Source organism: Tupaia chinensis, unplaced genomic scaffold (assembly GCF_000334495.1).
Source record: "Tupaia chinensis unplaced genomic scaffold, TupChi_1.0 Scaffold000215_1, whole genome shotgun sequence".
NCBI lineage: Eukaryota > Metazoa > Chordata > Mammalia > Scandentia > Tupaiidae > Tupaia > Tupaia belangeri.
This window is the reverse complement of record NW_006159690.1, coordinates 3488913-3501284: the sequence shown is the minus strand read 5'-3', so window position 1 is coordinate 3501284 and position 12372 is coordinate 3488913. Positions and strand designations below refer to the sequence as shown.

The 12372-nt window shown below is 39.3% G+C and overlaps 1 protein-coding gene across 1 annotated transcript in view; it reads right to left on the bottom strand.

Moving 5' to 3' along the window:
• The window catches only part of ROR1 (ROR family WNT receptor 1), a 178464-nt gene that overhangs the window by 123648 nt on the left and 42444 nt on the right, over positions 1-12372 (bottom strand). Inside the window, exons 3-4 of the mRNA XM_006147546.3 lie at positions 12066-12353; positions 11270-11300 (exon numbers count right to left, since the gene is read on the bottom strand). Of these exons, the coding sequence (XP_006147608.1) occupies positions 11270-11300; positions 12066-12353 (319 nt within the window). The remainder of the gene's footprint in view (positions 1-11269; positions 11301-12065; positions 12354-12372) is intronic.

The window sequence follows — 12372 nt, the reverse complement described above, 5'->3', positions numbered from 1 at the left end:
CTCCATTCTCCTCTCGGGATTGGGCACACACGCACACGCGCCCGGCGTGAGTTTTAAGCCACTGGGTCTAGGACGCAAACCGCGGTCGACTACGTGGGAGTCCAGCGACATAGCCATGACGCTAACTGCTGGTTCCCAATGTTATTAAGCTTCTAATACATGCAGCACTGCACAGTGTATGTGCATCATCTTATTATTGTATTTAACCTTCTCAACAACCCTGTAAGACAGATACTTTCCTTTCACTATGCCCTTCCAATAGACTGCTTCTGCAGGAGACCTCAGAGAAGAAAAGAAAGAAGCACAACTTAACTTTATTTAATGCTAATTATACATGAAGCCCCATGCTAAGTTATCTCATGTGTCATAAGATAGATAAAAGAGTGACTAGGTAGAAAACAACTTGCAATGCGTTAAGAACAGAGTTTTGTGGCATTTTAATTTTCAACATGCCCTTCTCCCTCTTCTGAATCTTCTGAATTCTGTGGTAGCTTTAAAACCAGCAGCCTAACAGTCATGGGGGTGGGGACAGAGTGGGTTTGGAGCTCCTCCAAAGCTACCTCCAATGAATTGGCCTGATTTGGCCTGTCTAGCAACTCTCAGGAAAAGCACCAGTCACAGAACTTATCTTTATTTGAGTAGACTTAGAGCTTCTCCATTGGAAAATTCCTAGCCCCCAGACTATTAGTCGGGGGCAAAAAAAAAAAAAAAAAAAATTGCCTGAGGTAGTAATACCAGTTGGGGGGAAATAAGTTTCTGTTTAAGAAACTTAAAGGGGAAGAAAGATCTCGAGAATGAGATGTCCACAGGAGGCTTTGAGAATCGGACATATTTCTCCAAATATATTGGGTCATCAGGAAAGTCATGATGAATTTTTACATAGAAAAACAGAACAAAAAGTCATGACTTTCCCAATGACCTAATAGAAAGGTTCGCTCATGGGCAAGCCCAGGAAAGACCTGAGAAAGATCTAATCTCCACTTCTGGATAACTTCGAGGCTCTGTACCAGCAGGACATGAAAGTGAAGGCCCAGTTGAAAACTGCTGGAATGCTGAATGCATGCTCCAAAACATACATGGATCTCCTTGGCAAAGGGTAGAAGACTTATTCATTTAAGTAAATCTCTTTCTAATCATCAGCTGATGAGTAGGCTCACAGAAACTTCAGTAGCCATACATGACAGAAAATACAAACTATACAGAATTAGTCCAGAAATTTGAACAACTATATGTCAATACTAAATTTAGAAAATCTAGATGAAATGAAGAAATTCCTAGAAAGATACGAACTACCAAAAACAACGAGAAAAGACAGAAACTTTGAATAGACCTACAGCAAGTATAGAAGTTAAAATTAGTCATTTAAAAACTTCCCCCAAAAGTGCCAGCCCCATGACTTAGTTGTAAGGGAGCCGGATCCCACATGGCTGCCATGGTTTAAAGCTCAGCCCCAGAAACTTGAAAGAAATGCCAGGCACATGTGTGTGTGTCTCCAATCCTAAAAGGATTGAGAAATGCAGAAGAGATTGTAGTGTGATCATGCCCTTTTGGGAGATGATTTCTCTCTCTCTCCCCCTTTCTGTTTCTCTGTCTATTTTTGGCAAATATAAGCACCCTCCGGCAATTAAAAAACAAAACCCAAAAATCTCCCACAAAGAAAATTTCAGGCCCAGATAGCTTGACTGACACATTATAATTAACATTTAAAGAATTAACAAATACCCTTTACAAACTCTTCTTAAAGAAAAAAAGAGGGGGGGGGCAGTAGGTGGCATTGTAATTAAAGTGCTAGACTTCCACATGGTCAACTGTAGTTCAATTTCCAGACCTGGTGGCTTGCTTTCTCACTTTCCCTCTCTCTCTGGTGAATGTATGGGTCCTTTAGAAAATTAAAAAAATAATAACAACAAATAAAAATTAAATCAGTAATCCTTTAACAACAATAGAAGACAAGGAAATACTTTCCAACTCATTGCATGAGGCCAGTATTATTCTGATATCAAAACTAAAGACGTCACAAGAAAAAAATACAGATTAATATCCTTCAACACAAAATTCCTCAACAAAATATCAGCAAACAGAATCTAGCAACATATATAAAGGAATTATACACCATGGCCAACAGAACATTATACCAAGAAAACATTGAATATATAAAAATCAATGTAATACACCACAGTAATAGAATAAAAGAAAAACAAAACAACACAAACCCATAATCATTTTGATGGACACAGAAAAAACATTTGATAAAATCCAACACCCTTTCATAATAAAAGACACACATCAAACTAGGAATAGGAGGGAACTGTCTCAACCTCACGAAGGATATTTATGAAAAACACACAGACAATATCATACTCAATGGTTGAATACTACAATCTTTCTTTTAACTTTGTGGGAGTTTTTTGGTAATTTTTTTTTTTTTAATTGACAGAGGGTGCTTACATTTGTCAGAAAGAAAGAGACAGAAAAAGGGAGAGAGGGAGAAAGCATGATCACACTACAAACCACCTTGCAACACTTCGTACGAGGCACATGCACAAGTGTCCAAGACCCAGCAGGTTAGAGGACTGAAGGAAGGGGATCAGGGCATGACCAGACCCTATGGAAGATGCTCCTCTCCTTGCCCCATCAATGCACATGCATTCTATCATTAATAAAGAAAATAATAATAAAAAATATCTCACAGGGAAAAGTAAGGGATCCAAAATAGCACCTACACCATCCCCCAAAAATAGCACTTGGGAAAGCACAACATTGAACAATGTGATGGTCAATTTTATAGTCAATTTGTAGTCCTCAGTTATTTAGCCAAAAACTAGTTTAGGTGTTGTTGTGAAGGGGCTTTATAGGTGTGATTAATACCTACAATCAACTGACTGATAGTAGGTAATCACTGATAATTTGGGTGTACCTGATCCAATCATTTGATCGGCTTTAAGAGCAGAACTGCTTTCCTTGAGGAAGAAGAAATTCTAGCTGGTACTGCAGCATGAGGAACTGCCCCAGAGTTATAGCCTGTTCCTCTGGACACCCTGCCCTACAGATTTTGAACTTGGCTAGCCAGCACAATCACAACAGCCAATCCTCTGCAATAAATCTCTTTATGTACTTATACCATATACATTTTGATTGATTGATTAATTGATTAGAGAGGTTCGCTATAGGGGACGTGTGCTTGCCAGAAAGACAGAGAGAGACAGAGACACAGAAAACAAGAAATCATCCCCCAGGGGGGATGGCCATGCCACAATCCCTTCTCCTCCATTCTCCTCTCAGGATCTTGTGCATGCTCATACATACGCCCGGTATGAGTTTAAGCCACTGGGTCTGGGGCTTGAACTGTGGTCGACTACATGGGAGTCCAGCAACATGGCCATTACGTCAACTGCTGGTCTTGCTACCATATACATTTTTACTACTTCTGTTTCTCCAGTCAAATATGGACTGGTAGAGAGGGCTCGCATTTCCTGATTTCACAACTTACAAGCCCTACAGTAATCAGCACTGCATAGACTTGATGTCAGAGTAGACACATAGATCAATGGAGTAGAACTGAGTATCCAGAAACATGTACCTGTGGTCAATTGGCTTTAAGACGGTGTTGGCTCTAAGAAGGTATCAAGACAATTCAGCAATTAGAGAATGATCTTTTCAATAAACGGTTCTGGAGCAACTGGATATCCGAATACTGAAGAGTTAATCTGGACTCCTACTCTATGCTATGTACAAAAATCTGCTCAAAATGGACTAATATCCAAATATAAGAGGTAACACTATAAAACTAAAATTTTTAGAAGAAAACATAGGAGTAAATCCTTGTGACCCTGGATTAGGCAGGGCTTTCTCAAAAACATAAGCAACCAAAGAAAAAATAATGAATTGGATTTTGTCAAAATGAAAAACTTTCATGCCTCAAAAAACACTACTAAGAAAATTAAAAGACAATTTAGAATGAGAGAAAAAACCTAAATATCAAAATCATATATGTGATAGTCTATTAAAAATATATAAAGGAGGCTTATAACTGGAATAAAAAGATGACTAAATTAAAAAAGTAAGCAAAGAATTAGAACAGACAATTCTCTCCAAAAAAGACATATAAATAGCCAATAAGCAGTTGAAGAAACACTCAAAATTATTAGACACTAGGAAAATGCAAATCAAAAATCAGTGAGGTACTAATTCATACCCACTAGTATGACTTAAAAAATAAACAACAAAAAGAATATAAATGTTGGAGAGGATGTGGGAAAAATTGGAACTCTTATACTTTTCCTCTGTGAATATAAAATGGTACAGCTCTTTTGGAACACAATTTTTCAGCCCATCCCCCCCAAATATTTATCATATGCTTTAGGAATTTTACTCTTAGGAAGACCAGCAGTTGGCATAATGGCTATGTCGCTGGATTTCCATGTAGTCGACCGCAGTTCGAGTCCCAAACCCAGTGGCTTAAACTCACACCGGGCGCGTGTGTGTGCATGCCTAAGATCCCAAGAGCAGAATGGAAGAAAAGAGATTGTGGTGTGGTCATCCCCCATGGGGGGTGATTTCTCGCTTTCTGTGTCTCTGTCTCTTTGGTGAGTGCACACACCCTATAGCAAAAAAACTTTCAAAAAAAAAGAAAGAAAGAAAAAGAATTTTACTCTTAGGTAATACCCAAAAGAACTAAAACATATATGTTTTAGTGACTTGTATATGAATGATTGTAATGGTATTACTTGGAATGGGCAAAAATTAGAAGCAAACAAAATATTCATCAGATGAATGGATAAACAAAATATGATCTAGCCATACAATGGAATCATATTTAATCATAAAAAGAATGGAGTTCTTATCCAAGCTGTACCTTGAGTGCACCTCTAAATCATTATCCTAAACAAAATAAAATTAACTAGACACAAAAGGACAGGTATTGTATGCTTCTACTATGACATGTGTACAACAGGCCAATTCAGAGACAGGAAATAAATTACAGATTACCATGAGATGGGAGGAATTTCTTTTTGAGATGATAAAAATATTTTAAATTCATAGAGAGGGTTGTACAACTTTGTGAATACAGTAAAAATACTGAGCTTAGGGACCAGCAGATGGCGTCATGGTTATGTCACTAGACTCTCATGTAGTCAACTGTGGTTTGCAGCCCATATACAGTGGCTCAAACCTCATGCCAAGCACGTGTGCATGCATGCCCAAGATCCCAAAGGGAGAATGGAGGAAAAGGGACTGTGGCATGACCATCCACCCTGTGGGATGATTTCATGCTTTCTATCTGTCTCTCTGGCAAGCACATGTACCCTACAGTAAAAATCTCTCTTTAAAAAAAGTACTAAGCTTAAAAACAGTGAATTTTATGGTGAACTGGATTTCAGTAAAACTGATACTAGAAAGAAAAAAGGGCAGGAAAGAAAAAGAAGAGGGAAAAAAGAAGGAAAAAGGAAGTAAGGAAGAAGGTCAGAAAAAGGTCAGAAAGGAAGAAGGGAGGAAAGGAAGAAGGGCTAGTCTCTGATGTGGGCCCCCAAATAAACAATCTACAGAAAGTAAATAAATGAAAGTAGAGTACACACAGGACCTGCTGCCTCAGGGACACTGGCATTCTGGCTAGTACAGTGTAACCCAAACCTTAAACATCTGCTCCTGTGAGTAGCACTGCTCTGGCCCTGGGGAATACTTCTCTACATCTCCTGCTCCGGGACCTCAGACAGAAGGTGACAATGGCTGTGTGCTCTGAAGGCTTTGGGGTGTTGTGCCACAGCTAGTGAGTACTAGAAGAACTACAAGGCAGAAGCATTCTAGCAAGGAAAAAGATCCATCAGGCCGGCTGTTAATTTGTTCCTCCCACTTGGAATACAGTAGATTCAAACCATTGGGGTCCCGGGAAAGTCATGACGCATTTGTGCATAGAAAAGTACATCATGACTTCTCTGATGACCCAGTATCATTTCTAGTATGACTAAGTAACCAGTTTCTTCTTTTTCTGTATGTTCCAATCCGGGTTTCTGAAAGTTTTCACAAAGTAGAATAATATTTGCAAGAGTTCCACAGTGCTCAGGAAAACTTTGCAATATTAAAGGTATAATTTATAGTTTAATTCAAACCATAGTTTGAATTGTGTCTCCTAAATTCCTAGGTTGAAGTCCTACACCCTACTACCTCAGAATGTGACGTTATTTGGAAACAGAATCTTTACAGAGGTGATCAAATTAAAATGAGGTCATCGGGGTGGGTCCTAATACAATCCAGTTGCTATCCTTATGAAAAGGGGAAATATGGAGGCATGTATCCAGGGAGAACACCATGTGAACATTAAGGTAGCGAGTGGGGTGGTTCATTCTCAAGACAAAAAACTCCAAAACATGCTGGCGAACCACCAGGAATCCTTCCTTACCGCTGCAGAAGGAACCAGCCCTGCTAACACCAACACCTGGAGTTCAAACTTGTGGCCTGCGGAACTGTCAGAAAATAAATTTCTATTGTTTTAGCTAAGCACTTTGTGGTATTTTGTTACAGCAGTCCTAGGGAACTAATATATTAAACAATTCACATTATTTTAAAATGTATACATATATAATGTGTGAGGCATGCTACTAATTTATGGGGTGAAATTACAATGTTTTGTCATGTATTCTGCAATAATGGTTATTTATCATAGATGAGTCCACTTTTTACATTTGAACATGGTATATAAAATTCTTAGTTCACTTCCAAGCTTAGTTTTTGCTTCAGGAATTTTATTGATAACCACAGTTGCTACTGGCCCAGGAGAATGAAGTTTCTTCACATTTAAGAAAAATAATTATTGGGTTGTTGGAAAAGTCATGATAGATTTTTTTCTGTGCAAAAATGCATCTTAACTTTTCTGACAACTCAATAGTATGAGGATTCAAGAAAGTTTCACTAATTTGGTATTGTTGCCAACAGAACACATACTAGGTAAAGATCTTGCATGAAACACCACAGCCATTTTCCAGAAATAAAAGGGGAAAAAAAGAGGGAACTATCATACAAAGGAGATTTCAAAAAGTTCATGGAAAATGGAATTACAGCATCACTTTTTAAAAAAAAATTATTTAATTTCTTCTAATTATTATTTTTTTTAAATCTGCCAGAGGGTACATGTGCTCACTGGAGAGACAGGGAGAAAGAAAAATGAGAAAGCAATCTCCCTGGGGATAGTCATGCTGTAATCCCTTCTCCTCCATTTCTTCTTTCCTTTGGGGTTTTGAGTGTACACACACACACACACACACACACACACACACGCACATGCGCCTGGTGTGTTTCCAAAGCCACTGGGTCTAGGACAGTGCAGTTGTCATAGGAGCTCAAGTTGCCTCAACTACTATACCATAGGCCAGCCTACATGAGTTTGTTTTGATGCAGTGAAATTTAGAAAAGTCATGAATTTTTTTTCATAATATGCATTTCCATGAACTTTCTAAAGACCCGGCCTATAGCAGTCTATAGCCTATGACTTATACATAATGATTCTGGCCCATGAACACACCTAGACATGTTTAATAATGATTAATGAATTCACTTTTGATAGTTTCTGGCTTTCCATCATAGAAAAACCATAACTTTACATGTATTTTTTTATTTTGTCATTATGAAGGTATATTTGTCAATGTGGGAGGAGAAGACATATTTCATTTAACAGTTATGCTAGCTTGATTTATAACTTTTAAATATTTAGACGTATGGTATGTGGGCCTCCGCTAGTACTCAGGCCTCAGGCCCTATCGCTGTTAGGGGTGGGCCAAGGCCCAGCAATGACAGAGAAATGAAGCCAGAAGCTATGAACAGAAGCCAAACTAAATTCCCAACTTGCTTCTGTTATAAGCTAAGACACCATCCTGAAAGCTTCTTGGAAAACCCTGGTGTAGTCCCTTAGAGGGAGGACCAAGTGCCTTCCTGGGCCATGATCCCACACAAGTCCTTCAAGTCAGGAGCAATGTATTCTGTTACCTTGAGGGACCCTCAGCTCTCACCAAGTTTTGCACACCTAATACATTTCACTGTTCAGATGTTCTGAACATTAGGGTGGGTCATAGGTGTTCATTTTGCTTCCTCTGCAGGAACTCTGACCATGACACGTTAGACATAAGCAGAGCAATTTGCAACTGCAATTTGTAACTCCTGTTATGCAAAAATAGTATACAGTTTGACAAAAGGGCTTCCAAGGGATCCTCAACATTGTGCTATTTCCCACAGCTATTGCTTTATCTTCTGCTTGCTTCCTTATACCACAGTGTGACTGCTTATTGGGGCTATGAAGCCAGGAGTGGGAACTCTTATTCTGTATTGGAGATAGTCTTAGGAAATGAGGAATGCTAGGGCAGGCTAAGTGGCAGCAATTGAGAAAGGAGGAAAAAAGCAGGATACGACATTGGTCCCTAAGAAAAAAGGCATCAAATGCAAACAAGGAATGCCAAAAAGATGGATATTTAACTGCAAAAGGCCCCAAATACAAGCTGTATTTTATTTGGGGTTATATTTTATTGTAGCTCTGCTATGGTTTAGACAATGGTTTGTCCCCCAAAGTTTCACATGTTGGGATTTGGTCCCTAGTGCAATGGCATTGACAGGTGGTGAGACATTTAAAAGGTGAGGCCTAATGGGTAGATCATGGAGGGATTACCCTCATGAATGGATTAAGGTCATTTTATGAGTCTTCAGGGGAAGGGATTAGCTCCTGTGAGCACAGGTTGTTAAAGGCTCTTCTCTAAGTGGACTGAGGTGATCTTTGAAAATGGTTTGCTATTCACTTGACCCAGAGAACCCCACAAAGTTGTGCAAATCAAGAGGTTCAAAACTTTGTGTTCACTTTAAGAACACTTTTGAAACTGCCCAGGCTATCAAGGGTGTGCATATCCGAAAAGCCACCACGTATCTGAAGGATGTCACTTTACAGAAGCCGTGTGTGCCATTCCGTCGTTACAATGGTGGAGTTGGTTGATATGCCCAGGCCACACAGTGAGGCTGAATACAAGGCCCGTGGCCCAAAACGAGTGCTGAATTTTTGTTGTACATGCTTAAAAATGCAGAGAGTAATTCTGAACTTGAGGGGTTAGATGTAGATTCTCTGGTTATTTATTAAGCATATCCAGTTGAACAAGGCACCCAAGATGTGCCACTATACTTACAGAGCTCATGGTCAGATTAACCCGTACAAGAGCTCCCTCTGCCACACTGAGATAATCCTTACTGAAAAGGAGCAAATTTTTCCTAAACCAGAAGAGGAAGTTGCACAGAAGAAAAAGATGCCCCAGACAAAACTAAAGAAACAAAAACTTATGGGACGGGAATAAAGTCAGTATAAAATAAATGTAGATAATAGTAAAATGGAAAAAAATGAAGAAAGCTCTCTCAGGACTCTCTGCATGTACTTGCTATCCTCTCTGCTTCTGTCAGTCATAACGTGAGGTCAGCCTGATGCTAGCCCCGTACTTTTGTACTTTCTAGCTACCAGAATCATAAGTCAAGTAAACCTCTATTTATAAATCACCCAGTCTCAGGTATTTCTGTTAGTAACACAATAGACTAGAATAAACTCCCTCCAAGCAAACATGGCAACTCTATATTTCATGCTATTGCTGACTAACAAGATGCATAATTGGATCTTTATATAAAACAGATGAACCTGACATCAAAGGATACTTTCAGCTGTTGCTGAGCATCTTTAAGGAACTTCAATACCCTCTCCACTGATACCAGTTCACAGAAGTGGATACTATCTTTGGATAGAATTAAAAAACAAGAGATTCTTAGATTAGCTCTGTCAGAAAAAATGGCAATAAAGAAAGAATACAAACTTCAAAAAGGGTATATAAATGTTAAAAAAAAATTTTGATAATAAAAAAAGTAACTCAGATATACATATATGTCAGGCAGAAGGTTAACAGGCCAGTGCTTAAAAGCCAAGGCAAATTAATGAACCACATTAATCTACCGAGAATACAGATTATCAACCACATCTGAAACACAGATTAACAGGAACAAATAAGTACCAGAGTAGCCTTTTTACAGCGAGTAACAAAAGTTTTAATCTTTGTTCAAATAAGACTTCAAAAGGATTCCACATACAACTGATGATGAAACCAGTAAAAAAAGAAAAAAGAAGAAAACGTTAGTTTTAAGAAACACGGGCAGAGAGAGACCAAACTTCTGATCTGTTTTTAAGATCATTTAACATCTTCTCCCTAAACAAGTAGAATGTAATTAGCACTTGGGTGATTTTAAAGACTCTTTTACAGTTGCCTTTCACTGGCTGATGAAATAGCAGAACCGTGTGGCTCAAGGCCAATGTTTATTTTTACCCATTATTTTATTAATGGGATTGTGGGCTACTGGGCCTCCAGGCACACACAAATGTATTCAAATACCCCACACTGTAATTAAGTGGCACAGAGGGGATTACAGTAAATTAAATGGCTGTTATATTTGCTCTGGGTGGAGTCTAGATGGAACATTTTTGATGCTCTTAGAGCACAGCCCAGTGCATTTTGCTTCAGAAGCATACAAAACATGGAGGATATTTTCTTAAAGAGCAAGAATTTTCATAAATGGTTCTTCCCCCTACCCCAAGTAAACATATGCATAAAGAAAGATGCTCTGGGTGGATACACCTAAAGTGAAAGATAAAAATCCCTTAGCCAGAATAATGGAGAAATGCATCAGCAATAGTGTCAATGAAAGACATAGGATCGTTAGACTCCAGTAGCAAGGGACTCAAAATGCATCAACCTCCGACGGAACTCTCAAAGCAAGCATGGAGCTTTCCTCCTTCAAGTTAGTTAGAACTTTTGCCTCTGAATTTTTTAAAGGGAATAAAAAAAAAATAAAGTGATCACCTACTTATTGCTCTGATCAATAATTAAAAACATCAGAAATGCTTGCAGAAATGCAGAAAGAAAAACCTTTTAGCTTAAAGGTTCTTAATTAGAACTCTATCATTTTTTTGTTTGATTATTCCAAATCCATTGTTGTCACTAAATATTAAATTTATTATAAAATGGTGAATGTAAGATTTTTTGCCTTGATCATTCGAAATCAATGTTATCACGCTTGAGGTTACTGCCAATGCATCTGCTATGAATCTTCATATCAAAGAGAAAGCAAAATGGATGTGGATGGGGAAAATGGAGTGACACCTGGAAACACAGTCTTTTGGCCCAAGCAAAGGACAACATTGCCTTTGCCCTAGAAACCTACAGAGACACCCTTAAAAATAACAAGAAAGGAGGTACAAAGTACTTACGAGGATCCGGGACTTGCAGTAGGAGGGGGGCCTGAAGAAATGAAGGAAAAAAGAAATAGTCAGTTGGGGTTATTGCAGAAGTGGGCAGGGGTTTGGGGAGAGGAATGAAAGTTCTTAGTCACCTAGAGGTGATTTTTATTTTTCTGGAACTCATCATTTTGCTCCCTTTCTCCTTACTGCCTCTATGAAAAAAAAAAAAAAAAAAACAAACCCAAAAACCAAAAAATAAAAACAAGTAACCAGTGAGAAGTTGTCTACAACCCACAGTCCAGGGCCTCAAAAATGCTAAGCCAAGTGCTAAAATGTGAGTCACCGGAACAGGCATCTTCAAACTATGCAGGGAGTTTCAGGCAGGAGTCCAAGAGATCTCACGAGGTATCAATTACAACAGTGAGAAGTAGCTTCTGGTCTTCGATGGCAGTTGACCAGAAAAGGAGTATGCAAGTTGCAAATGTCCCTGAATTCTCCGGACAAGGAGCTTCTTATTAAGAAGAAGGGCTCAAGGACATGATGGTTTGAAGTAGGGCCTATGGGATTAGGGAAATCTGGACTCTGTTCCTGCTCTGCTGTTTATTGTGGGCAACCCTAAACATGGTGATAAACTACTGGGCCTTGGTTTCTTTCTTTGTTACATGGGTTCAACTGTACCAGCTACAGGGTTGTGGACACACAGTACATTTTCAGTAAGTCCTCATTCCCTTCTTCCCTCACCTACCCACAGCCCCTAGCCATCCCAGCACACTGGGCTGAGAGGAGAAGCCCCCCTCCCTCCCCTCCCCTTTAGAAGGCTGCTTACCAAACTTGACAAACAAGACGCCAGTGGTAGAAACCACCTTTTTGCCATTTGTTGCCACACACTGGAAGTAGCCTGTGTCTGTGGTGTCGAGATTTCTAATCCGCAGCCGAGAACCATAACTGGTTGCCCGAAAGGAGATTCTCCGGGGCTCCTGGACTACAGGTGCATCATTTTTGAACCAGCGGATGGTGGGAGGCGGATTTCCAGAGACTTTGCAGTGCAGTTCTGCTGTCTGGCCCAGAGATGTGGTGATGTTATTCATTGGTTCATCGAGGGTCAGGTAAGAATCTGCAAACACAGAGGGAAA